The 20,219-nt window shown below is 37.3% G+C and overlaps 1 protein-coding gene across 4 annotated transcripts in view; it reads right to left on the bottom strand.

Annotated features, from left to right (window-relative positions):
- The window catches only part of Rad9 (cell cycle checkpoint control protein Rad9), a 242,435-nt gene that overhangs the window by 184,305 nt on the left and 37,911 nt on the right, over positions 1-20,219 (bottom strand). For all 4 annotated transcript variants that reach the window (XM_090413858.1, XM_090413854.1, XM_090413855.1 and 1 more), the window contains one exon: positions 14,653-14,723. In XM_090413858.1, coding sequence (XP_090269984.1) covers positions 14,653-14,723 — 71 coding nt within the window. The remainder of the gene's footprint in view (positions 1-14,652; positions 14,724-20,219) is intronic.

Consider the following 20,219-nt stretch of genomic DNA (forward strand, 5'->3'; position numbering starts at 1 on the left):
AAATATATATTTTTCCTCTCTTGGTGTTGTTTATACAGTAAAACATTATTATGAAGTATTTTATAATTAATGTTGCAATAGCTAAAAAATTTAAAGGAAGTTTTAAATAAAAAGCATGACTTTGCATTTCTCGACAAACTCCATTAGGGTGGCATCTGGTTGATGGCAAGCTGTGGTTCAAACCATCTGCATTAAAAGTTTAAATACAAATAGCTTGAATCATGTAGTCAGAACTCTCTGCTAAATTTCTGAATCATTTGTATCTTAAATTATAATGACCATCAGTGATGGTTTCATTACCCATGCTTGATCTATACGTGTTTAATCATGTTTGTATTTAATATTATTATAATAAATACGTGGAAGATCCATTTATTCACTTACTAGCCATCGTTCACACAATACCTACATACTTCTCAAACTCATTCATTGATAAAGCACCCACAACCACCTCTGGCAACCCACTCCATGAAATCACCACCCTCCAAGTGAAAAACCTAGTCCTAACACTCTTGATAACTACACTCTCATACAACTTCAACTGGTAAACCCCTGTTCTCTATCTCTTCTTCATATACTGAAAAAAATTCCTCTATGTCAATCCTATAAAACCCATTTAGTAACTTAAATCCTTCTGTCTCCTCTTTATCATCTATCATCATCGTTCTTTATCATCATCGGTGATTCGCTAGTAAGAGGTGTAATAGGTGAGAGGTCGATAAAATCGTACTTACCAGGTGCGAAAATTAAGGATGTAAGTGAGGCTATTAGAACGTAAAAGCAGAGGGTGAAAGAAATTATAGTAGTGGCAGGAACGAATGATTTAAAAGGTGATAAATTTGCTATGAGAGAGGACCTGAAGGAATTACTAGAGGCAACAAAAGAAAAGAGTGAGAGAGTTAAGATGGTGAGTCTGTTGCCACAGTATGACAGAGAAGAGTTGAGAAGGGGGGGGCATAATTGCAAATGACTTTATGTGCAGGTTATGCAGGAGGAGTGGTGTGGAGTTTGTGGATGTGTGGAGTGAGTTTGATGGGCGAAAGGACTTATACAAGATGGATGGCTTGCATCTGAATGGATTTGGTGTGCAAAGACTGGAAAAAGTGTTGCTGAATGAAGTGAAAGTGGATGTGCAGAATCTAGGAAACTAGAGCTATTGGGGGGGGGGGAAGAGGAAGTGGATATGCGGACATCAGTGAGGCAGTTCAGTGTAAGAATGTGTATAATATGCCTGAGCTAGTACGAAGGACAACAAATCAGAATGGGATAGTTAGTATAAGGCATCAAGATAGGGGTGGGATTAACAGGCTTCTGCACTTCATGTATACTGATGCCAGGAGTATTAGGAACAAGAAGGAAGAATTTTTGGCCTTGGTTGGCTCTTCCTGGCCACAGGTTATTGGCAATAGTGAGATATGACTGACAGAAGATGATATAGCTAGTGGGATAGAATGCGAAGGGTATAGTGTGTTTAGATGGGGACAGAGAGAAAAGAATGGGAGAAGGAGTGTTACTGATGATAGCTGATGAACTGCAGCCAAGGAGAATTGAAATGAACCGCAGAATAGTGAAGAGAGCATATTTGAGGCTATTTGGTGTAAGATTGAGACTAGTGGAATAAAATATACAGTTGGATGTTGCTATAGACTAGGTGATGGAATAGATGGTGGAGATAGTATGCATAGACAAATAGATGCAATGAGTGGAAGGAGGGTAATTATTATGGGGGATTTCAACTATAGTAACATTGATTGGAAGGAGGAGAGGACACATGGGAGGAAGGAAATGGATTTTATGCAGTTATTAAGGGATAATTATCATAGACAGCATGTAATGAAATAGACTAGGGGTTCGAGAGTACTTGACCTAGTAATTGCATCTGAGAATTTGACTGTAATGAATATGACCACGCTGCCACCAATTGGCGAGAGTGATCATAAGGTCTTGACCTGGGAGGTGGCTAAATGTGTGGAATTTTCAATTAAGAAAGGGTACATGTGGAATTACCAGGCTGGTAAGTATGACAAGCTTAGGAAATTGCTTGATTCAGTGCCATGGCATGTAAAGCTGCAAGGGCTGGAGGTTGATAGTGCATGGGAAGCGGTAAAGGAGCGTTTGAAGGAGGTAATGGCTGACTGTATACCAAGAGCCCGAATAATAAATCAAGTAGGGGTTAAATGGATGAATAACACTATTAAGCTTGAGCTGGAAATGGGGTGGAAAGAGGGGAAAATAGTTCCACTGCATAAAGTAGGTTCTGAGACTGCTGTTGCAAATTACCGACCGATCAGCATATCAGGAGTCATTGTCAAGATTTTGGAGAAAGTAGTCAAGAGAAAAATACAGGAATGGATAAATGAAAATGGCATACTGTATGGGGGACAGAGGGTTTTGTGAAGGGTAGATCATGCTTCAGTAGCTTGCTCATGTTTTATAACACAGTGACGGCTGAACTGGATAAGGATAATGGGTTTACAGTGATACTGCTGGACCTTGCTAAGGCCTTTGGCAGGATACCACATGGAATTCTAATCAGTAAACTAAATGTGTAAACTGATTCAGTAAACTGAGGGTGGTTGATGGAGAGATATCAGAGAGTAGTTTATTCAGGAGTAGAATCCAAAAGACAACCCGTGACTAGTGGTGTGCTGCAGGGTTCTGTTCTTAGACCACTATTATTTAATTTGTTCATTAACGATATAGGAAAGAATCTGAGAGGAACTGTTCATTTGTTTGCTGATGATGCAAAGTTGAGATAGAGCAATAGTGAATGCACTTGTCAAAATTCTGCAGGATGATTTGGATAGATTGGAGGATTGGGCTAAGGAGAATAGATGTCAATTTAATGTGGCAAAGTGTAAGGTTATGCATTTTGGGGTGAAAAGATTAGCAGCAGTATACCACATTGGTAGAACTGTACTCCAGAAGATTGATGGGGGGCAGGGATTTGGGAGTGTTGGTGGATAGGGAGTTGAAGTTGAGGGGGCACATCGCAAAAGTGGCTAAATCAGCTCATCAAATCACTTGGTTACTGAAGAATACTTTGACGAGCAGAGACAAGCAAGTTATTGTTCCTCTGTACTGAGCCTTGATAAGACCCCATCTTGACTACTGCGCCCAGATCTGGGTGCCAGGGTTTCTTCTTGATGGGGAGGAGGTGAAGAGGATCCAGAGGCGAGTGACCAGGATGACAGCAGGTCTATGGAATGAACCTTATGAGAACAGGTTTAAGATTTGTGGTTGCAGAAATTGGTTGAGAGGCAGAAAAGGGGTGATATGATTGAGACATTCAAATTACTGAAAGGATTCTATAAGATTAATTTAGAGGATATTTTTCAGAACAAGACTGGTGGTGGGAGGACTAGGGGCCATCCATGGAAATTGGGCAAGAGTGTGGTTAGCAAGGGTGTTTTTTTACTTGGAGAGTGGTGAATGAGTGGAATAAGCTGCGAGAGTCTGTTGTAGGTGCCATGACTGTGAATGAGTTCAAGGCAAAGTATGATAGATACTGTGTAGATGTTGAAATGTTGAATAGTTGTTCTTGACATGATGTTTAGGGCTTTCCTCGATGAGTCTAAGGGCTCCTTGGAGTTGCCCGTAATAATAATAATCTATCAGCTAATTTGTGAAGCCTATAGACCATTAATCTATTCTCATAGGGAGCATTCCAAATGCCTGCCACAATCTTTATCAGTCACAACCTTTTCATCATGTGCAACTCCTGTTTAATGAAGCTATTCATCCATCTAAGTCTACATGATTTATCCTTCTATGCTAGGCATACATTCAGATACTGCCTTCTTCAAACACACCCCTTGATCAACAACATCTCTCCCCTCCAAATAATTATGCCATTGCTCTGCTGAAAACTGTCTCCTCAGCTTGTCATAATTAACTGCTTTGTAATTCCATATATATATATATATGTATAATCCCTTCTTAATAGAAAATTCTGCATGTCTAGCAATCTTCCAAGTCAAGACTGCATGATCACTTTCTCAAAACAGAGGCAAAGTAGCTAGATTGGTTAGTGTTAAGTTCTTCGATGCAGTGATCAGATCCAGCACTCTTGAACCTAGTGTTCAAGACTTTTTTTTTTTTTTTAACTTCACTTCCTCTACTTTCATTAGCAAAATCCCTCCCCATCCTGTTCCTTCTGTTCTCCCTGACATCAGGAATTCCTTCACCATTTCCTTCCTTGCCTATGACTATTTCTCCTCCCAATCTATGTCCCCACAGTTGAAATCTCCCATAATAATTACTCAACCTGTACTCATCATATTAATTTCTGAGTATGCATTATCTACATTCTCCCACATACCTCCTAGATTATAACAGCAGCTTACATTGCATATTAGCCGTGTTGGACTCTATTTCAAATCTAGATAGCCTCAAATGAACCCTCTGAATCTCTGTCCCCTTCTAATGTATTTCTACTTTTTTTTTTAACTTTAATTCCTCTGCTATCATTAGCAAAATTCCTCCCCCATCCTGTTCCTTCTGTCCTCCCTGAAGACACTATATCCCTTTCATTCTATTCCTATGATGATATCATCTTTGGTCAGCCACGTGTCACTAATGCCTATAACTTTCAGCCAAGTTGTGCTAACCAATGCAAAAAAACTACTCAGCCTAATTTTGAATATTGATGGCATTAGCATACCTCAACTACAAAACTCCCTTCATCCCACAACCTCCCTTACATAGGATACCTTGTGTTACTTGGCTGACTCAAGTTAACCTCAGGTGCAACATTTTGCATCATGTGATCACTCTACCACTTACTAACCTCTAGGTTGCCTGGACACATACTCACCTGCATCCCCACCAAACATTCTAGTTCCCCTGACTTTGTACTTCTGAACTCGCACTGAACAACACTTTCTCAAGATTCCTGATACCAAATCCATTTAGATGCAAGCCATCTACTTTATATTAATATTTCCTTCCATCAAATTCACGCCATAGATATACAAATTTCACACTATTCCACCTGCAAATTTATTCATTCGTGATCATAGCTCACCTCTATCATACCATGGCAACAGACTGACAACTTTTACTTTCTCATTCTACTTTTTCACATGCATTAGCAATTGTTTCATGTCTTCTTGCATACCTCGCTTGTCACCTGCTAAATCATTAGTACCAGCCAAAATAAACATCTCTTGCACCTCAACTCTCTGCATCCTTATAGCATCACTGACATCCTTTATCTTAGCTCCAGGAAAACATGAGTTTTTCACACTCTCCTCAAGGACTTCTTATCAATAAATCACCATACAAAATCCAATCCTTATTTTCACGTTTTTGCTTCTGTGTCATACCATCTACCAGGTGTTTCTCCAAACACGAAATCTCATGTTTTGTTCAGAACTCCATGAAAGTGCACTGTCTTCTTCATTACTATCTGGTCATGCTCATCATTTATCACTGCACTGATTGTGCAGTCACTCATACCACTTGCAACAATAAGTATACCAATCACATTATCATGCATTTAGTCTTTCAACTCACTGCTCACACCTATGACATTCAGTCATGAAACACTTTCAACAAACACATTCCAGTTACACTGTCCCTCCAAAAATCTTTCGTTCTGAGAAGGCTATACATTTTGCACATGCTGCAATGAACATAATTGTTTTGTACAATGGCACCATAATGCACAATACAGTGTACAATAAAACAAATATTAAACCTTTAGAAATAAAAAAAATTAAGCACATTATCCTTACAGTTAATCACACAAACACTCAGAAATATGATGCAAAAATAATTAATTATTGTTAAATACTTCCAAAAAGAACTCATATTTCGGCAACGATATCACTATCACTCATTATCTTAATCTTAAGCCCTCTATAAAAGAAAGTGATCCCTCAGATCACTAACCCTGATGAGGGACTCAAAGGATCATTTTAACTCAATCACTCAAAGATGCTAAGCTAGAGTTAACTCATACTAATGAGTTAGAGGACTAGATACTTAGAAAGTCTATAAGGTTTGCTATCCAGGAGGGAGAATGAGTAGGATAGTTAAGGGATTAGACATGAGGAAGAAATGAGCAAGAGAGTTAGTCATGATTGTGAAGACAAATATCAGGGGGCTATTGAGAAGAGGGAAAGATAACAGTGTAGTAGGAAAGGTTGTCAGTGTGTTGCCAAAGTATGACGATGAGTTATGATGGAGAGCCAAAATCATGAATGGTATGCCAGTGGAGCTGTGCAAGGAGAAGGGAGTACGGTTTGTGGATATGTGGCATGTGTTTGAGAGCAGAATGAAATTATACAGGAGTGATGGACTGCATTTGAATGGCTTGGAGTGAGTGCAATGGAGAAAGTGTTGCTGAATGGAAGTACAGTGTGCAATGTGTGCAAGAGATCAGAAAAAAGAGATGAAGGGAAAAATCAGGAGAGTGGCATTGAAGAGACAGACGTGCTCGGCAGTGGAAACAGTAGTAGTGTGAGAGATAAAGAGAGAATGGGAATGCAAGAAGAATAGGGAAACTGGGGGAGCAAGGTGAACAGAGAGATGGCATAAGGAGAGTGGATGTTGAAAGTGGCAGTGAATGTGTGTATGAAGATGGAGTATATTGTGATGTGGGTGGAGAAGTTGAGACTGAACAGATATATGTGGTAAGTGGTGATAAAGGTGACTGCAGAGGTCTGGTGGGGAAATCACAACCAACAAGTGGCTTGGACATGACTGGTTATAGACCTAAAATTGAATTACTGTTTGTTTACAAATGCCAGCAGTATCACAAATAAGGAGATGAAATGGTTTCACTGCTTGAGTTTATTCGCCCCAAAATCACTGGAATAAGTGAAAAAACATAGTTGAATGAATATGATATTCTAACAGGAATAGAAATGTAAGGATACAGTATTTTTCGCAAGGATAGAAAGGACAAGAAATGAGGAGGAGTGCTGCTGATGATAGCAGGGGAATTATGTCTACATAAGGTAGACATGAAAGAGGGAAATAGTGGCAATGGTAATGAGGCAGTGTGGAATAATATGAAGGTTATTATTATTATTACGGGCGACTCCAAGGAGTCCTTAGACTCATCGAGGGAGGCCCTAAACATCATGTCCATCACAACTATTCGACATTCACACAGTATCTATCATTCTTTGCCTTGAACTCATTCACTGTCATGGCACCCAGAACAGACTCTGACAGCTTATTCCACTCATTCACCACTCTAAAAGTAAAAAACCCAGCTCTAACACCCTTACTAACCACACTCTTTCCCAGCTTCCATGGATGATCTGATCCCTAGTCCTCCCACCACCAGTCCTGTTCTCAAAAATATCCTCTGAATTAATCCTATAGAAACCCTTTAGCAATTTGAATGTCTCAATCATATCTCCCCTTTTCCACCTATCAACCAATTTCTGCAACCCACAAATCCTCAACCTGTTTTCATATGGTTCATTCCATAGACCTGCTATCATCTTGGTCACTCGCCTCTGGATCCTCTCAACCTCCTCCCCATCAAGAAGAAACCTAGGTGACCATATCTGGGCAGAGTAATCAAGATGGGGTCATATCAAGGCTCGATACAGAGGAACAATAACTTGCTTATCTCTGCTCGTCAAAGTATTCTTCAGCATCCAAGTGATTTGATGAGCTGATTTAGCCACTTTTGCAATGTGCCCCCTAAACTCCTTATCCACCAACACTCCCAAGTCCCTGGCCTCATCAATCTCCTGGAGTACAGTTCCACCAATGTGATATACTGCTGCTAATCTTTTCACCCCAAAATGCATAACCTTACATTTTGCCACATTAAATTGACATCCATTCTGTTGGTTGACAGGAAGACGTATTTAGTTTGATGTTGCTATAGGCCCAGGAATTTGACAGGTGGTGACGAAGAAAGTATAAACAACTTGGATTAGTGAATAAATGAAGTGTTGGAAAAAATTGTTTCATAAGGAAATTTAAAGAAGCTACAAACATGCTTAGAATTACAACACAATGCAACAAAAACCAGGGCCTAATTCTACACAAAGTTTGGTCAGCATTGATAAAAAATATACCCAAGTCAGACCTCGGACAATGTGAATGTGAAGAGCACAACGTGACAGCATTGTTCAAACTTAGCATTGCACTGAATCTACATTTGGATATTCAATTTAACTAACAGTTAGAAAACTGCATAGAATGACTATTTTGAGTAATTTCTCATTTCACGTGTTTTAACTTTTAGCTACCTTTGATCTATGAAGATGTAAGTCATACGATTGACGAAACTTGTCGGGTTGTTTTTTTATTGTTATTTATCGTAATAAACATGTGGTCCAATTACAGGAATCTTTCTTATGAAAGATGTGTAATTATTATGGGTGATTTTAATTATGGCAGTAGAGATAACATGAAGAGAAGCGGCTAGGAATAAGAAAAGTCTCATTGACTATGTTATTGTTGGTAGTGATGTTTTCTCCCTGGTGCAGGACACCAGAGTGTACAGAGGATTTGAAATTGGAAGTGATCACTATTTAGTCTTGAGCAGGATAAAATTGAATTTCATATTGAAAAGAATAACATGCAAGAAAGTTTTAAAGCGAATAAAAGTTGAGTAGCTCTCAGATGTGAGCTGTAGACTAAAATACACAAAGATTATTGAAGAAAAAATGAAAGAGTTTGAGAATAGGAATCAAACCTTGGAGATTCAGTGGCAAACTCTGAAGAAAACATTAATTGATTCTGCCAGAGAGGCATGTGGTGAGGTTGTCTGTAAGGATAAAAAAATCAGAACTCCCTGGTGGACACAGGAAGTTAAAGAGGCATTGAAGGAAAAGAAGAAAGCATACCAAAAGTTCCTGTCAAATAAGTCAGATTGTGCTCTTAGAGAATATAGAGACAAATGTAAGAATGCTAAACACTGTGTAAACCTAGCTAAACAAAAGTCATGGGAGGATTTTGGCATGAATATAGAAAATAAATATCAAGAAGGTGGCAAAATATTCTGGAGGTTGTTGAAGAAGCTTAAGAATGGAGGAAAGAGTGCTGTAAAAGGAATTAGAGATGATAAAGGTGACATGAAAATGGGAGAAAAAGATATCCTTGAATTATGGAGTAATTACTTTGAAAAACTGCTAAATGAAACAAGCAGTGATGACAGCTCGGTAGTAAAAAAACACTGACCAGGCATGTAGTCAGGAATACATATCCATACTTGAAGTAGAAAAAGCCATCAAAGGCTTGAAATGTGGAAAGGCAGCAGGAGTAGATGATATTCGACCAGAAATGCTGAAGTATGGGTATAAGAGTCTTACAGTGGCTGCACTGCATAGGTCAGAAAGCCTGGACAGAGGGACGAATTCCCAATGATTTCAGTAGAGCTCTCATAGTACCCATATATAAAAAGGGAAATAAAACTGCATGTGAGAATTACAGAGGTATTTCCCTACTGAGTGTTCCTGGCAAGATCTATGCAAGTATACTTGAGAAACGGTTGAGAAGAATTGTGGAAGAAAAGCTTGGTGAAGAACAAGCTGGATTCAGGCCAAATAGAGGCTGTCAGGATCAGATCTTCACTTTACGACAAATAGTCGAGAAAGCATGGGAATATAACAAAGATCTGTATTTAAGTTTTGTCGATCTGGAAAAGGCATATGACAAGGTGCCAAGAGAGAAGCTATTCAATACGCTGCAGTTATATGGTGTTCATGGGGCATTATATTAAGCAATACTTAGTCTTTATTTGAGTTGTAAATCAGCAGTTAGAATTGACGGAAGTACAGGAAGATGGTTTAATGTTAAATCTGGTGTGAGACAAGGATGTACATTATCCCCTCTGTTATTCATTATCTATATGGATCACATTATGAAGGAAAGTGGTATTAAACCTTATATCAAAATTGGAGATGTTAATGTCAGCTCTTTGCTTTATGCGGATGATGTTATACTTCTAAATAAATCCGCTACAAGTCTGCAAGATTCTCTGACTAAATTGAATAGCTGTTGTAATAGATATGGTATGAAGGTCAGCAATAAAAAGACAAAGACAATGAAAATAGGCAGAATCACTGAAAATGTCAACTGTGTTGTGAATGGAGAACCTGTGGAACAAGTAAAACATTTCAGCTATTTAGGCACGATTTTTACTGAAGATGGTAAATTAAATATAGAAATAGACAACAGAATCAGCAAAGCTGGTATGGTGGGAAGTCAATTTAATAAATTCATATGGAATAAGAGAAAAATTAGTCGGAACACTAAATTAGAAATTAGCTGCATACAAGACAGTATTCAAACCAGTTTTAACATATGGATCTGAGAGCTGGGTCAGAAGTAACACACTTGACCAAAGACTAGAGACCACAGATATGAGAGTCCTGAGAAAGATTATAGGCATGAACAGATGGCATCAATGGCAGTATCTTATTAAAAACGAGGATATTAGGAAAGAACTTGACATTGTCAGCATCCAGGAATGCGTTAGCAGAGCTAATCTCAGGTGGTATGGTCACTGAAACAGAATGGGCGAGGAAAGATTAGCAAAACAAGTGTTCTCTGTCAGGTTGGCAGCAAAACGATCCAGAGGAAGACCAAGATATAGGTGGATTGATACGGTACAAAGTGCTTTAGACGATAGAAATATAAGATCTGATAATGTTGGAGTCTTGACAAGTAACAGACTGATTTGGAGGAAAATTGTAGATAGGAAATTAATAATGATGTAATTTTTTTCATGTAGTACTATCATATCCTGTACGCCCCTTGAGGGTACATGGCAGGAATTTGATGATGAGATTGGAATGAAGAGATAGCATTTGGGAATAAGGAAAATTAATTTCTTGAGTTCTTCAGAGAGAACTATCTCAGGCAGTATGTGAAGGAGGGTGCGCGAGGATCGAGAGTTCTATATCTGATCATTTCATCAGAGAATGTAATTGTGAGAGTGGTTTCACACTTTCCTCCAGTTGATGAAAGCGATCAAGAAGTGATCATCACCTGGGTTATAGCTAGACATATGCAGACTTTTGAAAGGAAAGGATATATGTGGAATTATAAGGCTGGTGATTGTGGCAAACTTAGGAGATAGCTTGGAGCTATAGAATGGAACAAGGAGTTCAGCAGTAAGGAAATAAATGCTGCATGGGAACTGACAAAGAAATACATAACAGCATCAATGTGTGAATGCATTCCTAAGGCCAAAAGGCTGAATAAGGTAGGTGTAAAATGAATAAATGAGGTGCTTAATCATGAAATCTGGAAAAAGAAGATACTTTGGAGGAAGTACAAGATGAATAGTAATAATCAGTTACATGAAGAGTATAAAGAACAATCCAGGAGAGTGACTCAGTATGGAAAACAAAAGTGCAGTATGAGCAGAAATTGGCAAATCAGGTAAAGAAAAACACTAGAGGTTTTTTTTTTTTTTAAGGTATGTGGCAAGTAGAAGGAAGAATGATTGTGGCAAGATGATGTTAATGGATGAAAGCGATAAAAGACATTGTAACTGCTGCAGAAGACATTGTTGAGGTATTCAGTGATCAATTTATAAGGATGTCTTATCCTGATCAGAGTGGAGTCATGAGTAACTTAAGTGTAGAGGACATAGGAGAGGATGGCTTAATTGTGAGTGAGCAAGAGGTGTTTGAGGAAATAAATAACCTTATGTCAATAAGGTGATAAGATTTGATGACACATCACCATGCATTTCAAAGGAATGTTCAGGGAATTGGCAGTAGTACTGGCATGCCTGTTTAATAAGAGTCTTACAATAGCACAGGTTTCAAGGGAGTGGAAAGAAGGTAAAATTGCTCCACTGCATAAAGGTGGTGATAAGACTGTGGCTTCAAATTATACACCCATCTGTATATCTGGAGTTGTGAAGGTCCTAGAGAGATTAGTGAGAAGTCTGATACAGAATTGAGTTGAAAACAGCAGTATTCTTTGTGGTTATCAGCATGGGTTTGTTAAGGGGAGATCATGCTTTACTAACTTGGAACCAAAATCCAAGTGGTTTACTTGGATTTTGCAAAAGCTTTTGATAGGTTGCCACATGACATACTATTAAATAAATTGAAACAGATGGGATTGGATAACAGACTTCTGAGTTGGACCAGTGACTGGTTGTCAGACAGGTATCAGAAAGTTGTATATGGGGTGCGGTATCACATAAGAGGAAGTTCAGTAGTGGTGTACTACAGGGGGTTTTGGGACAATTGTTGTTTTCATTTTGTATGTTAATGATATTGGGATGGGTTTGACTAGTGATATGCAGCTGCTTGCAGATCGTGCAAAGCTGGGGAGAACAATGCAGAGTCAAGCAGATGTTATGTCCTTACAAGAGGACTTGAATAGATTGTATGAATGGGCAGGTAAATGGAACGATCAGTTCAATGTTGCAAACTGTAAAGTTTTGAGATGTGGTAAGCAACAATGGGATGCAAAGTATACACTTGGTGGGGAAACTCTAAAGGAGGAGATGAGATCTAGGAGTGATGGTGGGCAAGACCTGAAATTCAGGGGCCACATTGAGCAAGTTGTGAAGACATCACATTGGATAATGGCAAGGATGTAGGGAATCTTGACATGCAAAAATAGAGGTTATGATGCCATTGTATAAGACCTTGATCAGGCCTCATGTGGATTATTGTGCACAGATTTGGTCACTGGTTTATCATGATGACGAGGATATGCTGGAAAGGGTCCAGAGAAGATTCATATAGGCAATCAGTGGTCATTGGAATGTGGAGTGCGAGGATAGATTGAGAGAATGTAATTGCAAAGTCTCATGAATAGGAGGAAAGGGGGGGGTATGATTGAGACACAAGCGAGTCAGGTTGTTATCAGGTTGAGAGATTTTTCATAGAATGGGAGGGGGGGGGCAGAACAAGATGCCAATGCTAGAAAGTGTATAAGGAGGGTGTGCGCAGGTTCTTTGCATGGAGAATGGTTGCTGAGTGGAATGCATTGACTGAGTGTGTTGTGAATGTAGACACATTCAATCAATACAAAGCATGGTTGGATGAGCATTGTGTGCACCTCCTACGATGAGTCTCTGACTCTATGGATGTTAGATGTTGTTAATAATAATAATACATAGCAGTGGTTACACTTGGTGGCAGGCTCACCCTACCATCAAGTGAACTATTCATTATTGATCTTAGCCAAAAGGCCAAGAAGTAATTTTGTAAGCTTCTAAAGTGATTTATTGTAATGTATTTAATAATTCAAATAACTGTTTCATATGTTTTTAATTTAATAATGCAGTACTCTCAGAGTAGCCTGTACACCCCTTAAGGATACATACCTGGAAATTGATAAAAATTTTAAAAGGTGTACACTTGCAATGAAAGTTTGGGATGCAATGGATATCATTCCTAGAGGATGATATCCATTATCTGCTAATGATGTTAAGTTGTGAAGAGTGATAAGGGACATAGCTGGTGCAGAATCTCTACAGGCTGACCTGAACAGATTTGTTATTCAGATAAATGAATATCAGTTCAATGTTACCAAGTGTAAGGTTATGATTTCAGGTAGATGCTGTAGACAAAGGATTATATTAATGGGAATTTGTTGCAAGTAGTCAATGAATCCAAGAGTTGGTGGGGGTTTATAGCAGACAGAGTTAAAGTCTATGGCTCACACTGCTAAGTGGCTAAATCACTTAGCAATGTGATAACAACACTCTTATACAGAACACTAAGGAAGTTATTCTCCTATTTCACAAAGCTTTGATAAGACCACATCTGAATTACTACATGTAGATATAGTCATCTGGCCAAGGAGATGGGAAGATGGCTGAAAAGATTCAGTAGCAAGTAACCAAGATTACTAGCCATCTATTAGTAGTATATGGAACTGTGCATATGAGGACAGGCTGAGGAAATATGGCCTTCAAATAGCATATTTTTTTAAATAACAGTTTTATACTTAAGAGAAAACCAAATATAATTTATTACTCCTATATATTTTGCTCAATATGCCATGAGTTTCATTCAGGGAGAAGGCAGAGTAACTGGTAATAATATTTAAATTCTGAATACAAGAACAAGTCATACAACATGCATATAATATCATGTGTCTTGGCCACAACGCATAGTACAAGGAAACACTATTCAAGTTCAGAGAAGTGGGTACAGATATCAAATTAATTAATTAAATTTAAAAAATTTAAATAATTAACAACAATCACTTCCCAAAACTTAGAAAGAAAGATGACAACTTTTGGACTGGTTTGAAGGTGGTATACAAATTATCAAACTGTAAATTGATACACACACCATTTAAGTGTTCATAACATACTTGAGAAAAGAAAAATTGCTGAAATGAAAAATGGCAAAGGCCAAACTGGGTTTAGGTCAGATTTTACCTCATAACAAATATCTGGAATAGAAGCGATTTCTCTTCAAGCATTTTTGATCTAGAAAAAAAAAAGCATGTAATAAGGGTAACACAAGGAAAACTTTGAAACACAATCTTTGTGGTTTAAATGAAATCTTATACAGAACACATAATTAAGTTACAAATCAACATTAGAACTGGAGAATCAGGTTTCAGACAGAACTAAAGTATGCTGTTTAAACAATGAGAATTTTAATTTTAAAAATACAGTCTTATAATTATTTTTAATCTAAACCATTAAACATTCTTATATAATCTGTTTCTGCTATATATACTTACCCCATTCTGATGTATATCTATACACAAATCTTCGCCAATTTTCACAAGAGAATGAACAGCTTTTCCAAGAACTAAAAACAGTAATATCAATAGTTAGATTATACCATATCTAATTTTATATGCATTAGAGCAGAGGTTCTCAAACTTTTTGAAGTCGGGGCACATTTAAAATCCTACAAATAATTGTAGGCGCACTATATACAAATTTCTGAGAAATATGTTATAATAATTAAGTCAAATGTTACAGAAAAAAAATGATGCGATAAAAAAAAATAAAATGAAACATACCTTAAGTTTATTCATTCTTGTGTTTACGAGAAACATGAGCCTGATGTGTCCTAGCGATTGCTTCAATGTTTGGGCATATATTTGAAAAGCAAACTCTCATTTCCTCGTCAATACATTGAAGAGTTCCTCTCTTTTTACACTTAATTGTGGTGAGGGTAGAAAATCCTAATTCACATATATATGATGTTGAAAATTGTAGTAAAATGTTCAAAGATTTTTTGGGTATTGACACATATTCTTCTTTTATAGAAATCCAAAAGGCTTCAAGAGACAATTCCTTATGTTTAATCATCAATCCACGATCAGTGGATATAGCTGCCAGTTCTTCTTCTTCTGTTAATGTTAAACCAAAATCACTTGAAGTTTCCATAAATGGGTTTCTAATTCAATAGTATTGTTCAGTGTTAAGTGATGGAAAATAAGAACTCAATTTTTCTTCTAAACTTGTTAAATGTTCAACTATTATTGGAAGTATTTCATTTATGCAAGTGTTACTTACCAATGGAAACATTTCCAAATTACCTTCAACAGCTTTTCTTTTCCAAATCTGTAGTTTTCTCTGAAACGCTTTCATTTTGTCAGTGGATGCGAGAATATTTTCTTCTTTCCCTTGCATGCTAGTATTCAAAATATTGAGCTGCTGAAATATATCGGCCAAATACTGTAACCTGGCAATCCAAAATTCGCACCGAAGGAGGTTACAAAAATGTAATTGTTTCATCTCTTCAAAAAATGCAAGAAGTTCTTGTCGTAGCTCATGTACAAGGGTAAGTACTTTCCCCCTTGACAGCCGCCTCACCTCAGTGTGTAAAAGCAGCCGTCTGTGTTGTGAATCCATATCGATACAAAGCTTTTCGAATAAACGCGATTTGACAGGTCTTGTTTTAATAAAGTTTACCATCTGAACAACTTGATCTAAAACTTCTCTTAATTTTCTCCCAATGTTTTTGCCATCAAGGCCTCCCTGTGAAGAAAGCAGTGAGTTACGATAACATTCTCATTTTGTTTTTTTACAAAAGATGTAAGGCCCTTAATACAGCCTACCATGGAAGGGGCTCCATCTGTACAAATGCCTACACACAACTTTCATGTTAACTGCCATTTATCAAGATAGCTATTCAAAATGTTAAAAATGTCCTCAAATTTTGTAGACACACTTAATTCTTTGCAAAAAAGAAACTGATTTACTATTTGATCTTCATTAATAAAACGGACGAATGCTAAGAGTTGCGCCTTGTTAGTAATGTCTGTTGACTCATCAACTTGCAATGCAAAATTTGAATACTGAAGTTTATTACTGCATACATTTTTCTCGATATCAGAAGACATTTCTATAATATGCCTGTGAACTGTATCATTGGACAGAGGAATCTTGCTTATTTTCATTTCTGCTTCATTTCCTAGCATTGTCATGATCATTTTTTTGCATGCAGGCAAAATAAGTGACTCACCTAAAGTATGATCTTTCATATTTTTTGCTATCAATTCTGAGACTTGATAAGAAGCGATTTGAGCTTTATCAGAAACAGTCATTACACTTTTAAAAGAATTTGCTGCTTTTGTTTGCTGTTCAATCTCTTGAAAAAACTTACAGATTTATCTTGTAAATTAGAGTGTATAGTTTTAAAATGTTTACTCAATTTACTAGGAAGCAATGATTCATTTGCCATTTTACATCCACATACTAAACATAGTGGCAAAGGATGATCTTCACTTCCGGTCCAAGTGAAACCAAAGCTTAAATAACTTTCATTATATTTGCGAGTAGGCCGCGATTTTACTTTCTTACTTGCACTTAACTTTTGCTCACTTCCAGAATCAGATTCTCCAATATCGCACTTCTTTTTTGAGAAATCTATCCATTTTATTTGGGTGTATTTATCTGAAAATAAGTAATATGCACATAACATCCACTTCCAACACTTTTAAAATAAGAAATATACACAACAAGAATAAACCACATTCTTGTTCTCTTTGCAAGAAAAACCGCTGTTAATTAACATAATAATGATGTGTTGACAAAAAGAGCAGTATATCCATAATGAAAAGGTATAATAGAGTAACTATATTTATTTTTATATCTGGACACATATTTCTCTGGAATACCACAGGGCGCACCCGGAAATCTTCTAGGGCGCACCCTTTGAGAACCACTGCATTAGAGAGAGAGAGAGAGATGACAACATAGTCACTGGCTCCAATATAATATCTCTGCAAAGTTTTAAACTTGCATATCCTATTGAGTCATACTTTGGAAGATCTGAAATTAATCTCACAATAATGAATTATTATTATGATGATGATTCAGACCTTCATAGAGTCACAAGCTCATCATTGGAGGTTCACCCTAGAAAACACAAAGTCTATTATACGACTCCTTGAACTCGTTAACCATTCATGCTCTCATCACTATCAGACAATGCATTGCATGGTTCAACCACCTTCCATGCAAATAAACTACTACTTACTCCCTTACAACTTCCAAGGATGGTCCCTTGTCCTCACTCCTTTCCCTTGTCCCACCAAACAAAAGAACTCCCCAGTGTCAACCCTGTAACTACCTCTTAACAGCTTAAAAGTCTCAATCATATCACCTCTTCCTCTATCTACCAAATCTGCAGTTCATATTCCCTTAACCTATCCTCATAACTAACATTGTACAGTGATGATATCATTTTTGTTATCAGCCTCTTCACTCTCTCTAAAGTTAATTTATCCCCTTCAAATCCTAGGGACTAAATCTGAGCACAATAGTCCAGGTGTGGTCTCATCAGAGCTTTATATAATGGAATGACAGCTTATCTCCGCAGGTCAGCATCCTTCCAAAAATTGTAGCAATCCTCTGGGTTATCTTTACCACCTTTGCAATATGTTCCCTGAATTTCAGGTTTTTCTATGTCACCACCCACAGATTCCTCTGCTTCCCTGACTTCCTCCAACAGAGTATGCAGTCTCCCATTGATATATCCCAAACTTCAAGATTTTACATTTAGCTGAATTAAACTAATACCACCATTTATTTACCCATCTGTCAAATTTATATTCAAATCCTCTTGCAGGGGTAACCACATCTGCACTACTACTCATAACCCTTCCCAGTTTCACATCATCTGCAAACTGAATATCCCCTACAATCTATTGACAATGCCATTGATATAAAGGTCAAACAACACAAGCCCTAGTACTGAGCCCTGTGGAATCCCACTTGTAACCTTCTGCTTCCTTGATACTGCTCCCTCATACACGACTCTCTGATACTATCCTGAATCCAGTTCACTAACCTGACATCTAAACCCACATGCTGCAACTTAAATATATCAGATTACCATGTAGTACCCTGTCAAATACCTTTGTAAAATACAAAAACATGGCAGAATATGCCTTTCCCTCATCAACCACCCTTGTCACTTTATTATAAAAGGCAATCATTCGTTTTAGACAAATTACAAATACTACAACTGTGTTAAAAATAATTATTTTAATTTCCTGACATTTCGACTTTCATATTAAGGTCATCATCTGGAGTACACACACAAAGACAAGCTATATTACATTTCAAACAGTATGCCCAAAGAGAGAGAATGATTTGATCAACGGTTATTCTACTGGCCTGATCTCTAGGAGAAATAAAAACCTACATCAAAGCGAAATTCTATTTATAATATTATTATTACTTGACACCTCCAGGGAGTCCAAGGACTCATCGAGGGAGGGCACCTGCTCTACAACTATGTCTCTACAGCTCAATCCGCCAACTGACCACAACTACACCAACGCCATCTACCACCGACCACCACCACCACTGGTATTTCCACAGACAATGGCGGGATTCCAACCTGCAGCCTTTTGGCTGAAGCGCGGATATGCTAACCACTCGGCCATCCAGGCTGGCATCAGAGAATGTTATCAGAGAATAAATTCATATAAACAGTTTTATTACAGCCAAACTGGTGTCCTAAGTTAACATGTGGGTTTTTATATTAGAGTTAAGATCCTGAATTACTTGCAGTCCTATTTATAATTAACTCTTGGATGAAAATGTTATGTGGGTAGAATATGTGCCTTCTATATTCTTGGTATTTTTAGACCATCATTACTGTTAAGATTAGGGTGGCTGATAAGAATTTCACAGGCCTCCTTAAATTTATGTTCATACCACGTTTTGGTGTGATGCAAACAAGGTGCCTTTCCAGTCAATTATATGTAGAGTATTCAGAGCATGATCAGAAAGGCCGGATTTACTATATTTAATAAATTTAATGTGCCTTTTACGTTCCTTTTTTTTGGATAGGAATTGTGCGTCCTGTTTTACCTATACAGTAATCCCTCAATTAATGCGCCCCCGATTCGTGCGTTTTCGATTAGTGTGTCATTTTTTTTCGATACGCAAATTCGATTAGTGCGCCTATATACATCTCAAAAATAAATGTTACAGATTTAAAAAATTTTCTATCTATACATTTTTATTGCTAGCTATTTTAAAAAATCACTCACCAGAATGAAATAATTTAGTTATCGATTTAAAACATTTCACAAAGTTATTTTTAATGGCATACTACACTACGTCCATGTACACTTTGTATACTATGTTCCAAATTTTTACTGCCAAAATTTATGTCATCTGCTATAGTACGCCCACAGATTCAAGACCCTTCTGCGCATGTCACAAAAAGGAGAGTCCATTCTGATAATAGGGAATCAACTTCTCTTTTATGATCATTGTAGTTTTTAAAATGGTAACTATTTTGCTTGAATAACAGTTGGGAAATTTTATCTATAAAGCACGTGATTTTGCGTGTTGGCGACCAATTCGTACGTCCTTCATTTCTTTCTCCCCTTCAATGATAACATCCAAGAGTTAATTAAATCTCATTCCGAAGAATTGAGTGATTCCAACGCGCTAAATTTAGATGCACAGCGGGAAGATCCCGAAGAACATGAAGAAAATTTAACCACTGATAGTCAGCCAAAAGTGATTTCACAGAAACAATTGGAAAATATTTTTCGTACAATCTAAGTTTTTAAGCAGCAATGCTTAGAGGCTGAAGAGAGAAGCAGTAAAATTTGCAGAAGAGGCAACAGGGCCATCATTTTTTTCATATGGATTAAAAAAAAAAAAAAAAAATGCCCGCCAAACTACATTAGCTCAATTCTTTGTTAAGAAGTAGAATAATAAAATTTATATTCTGAATATGTTTTATTGTCTTTCAGCTTCATGGTTTTCCTTAAAAAATTAAGGTTCAAAACAGAAATTTGAGGAACAAATTATACTTTTCCCC

Source organism: Typopeltis vanoorti, chromosome 24 (assembly GCF_054136105.1).
Source record: "Typopeltis vanoorti isolate ZY-2024b chromosome 24, IOZ_Tvanoo_1.0, whole genome shotgun sequence".
Lineage (NCBI taxonomy): Eukaryota > Metazoa > Arthropoda > Arachnida > Uropygi > Thelyphonidae > Typopeltis > Typopeltis vanoorti.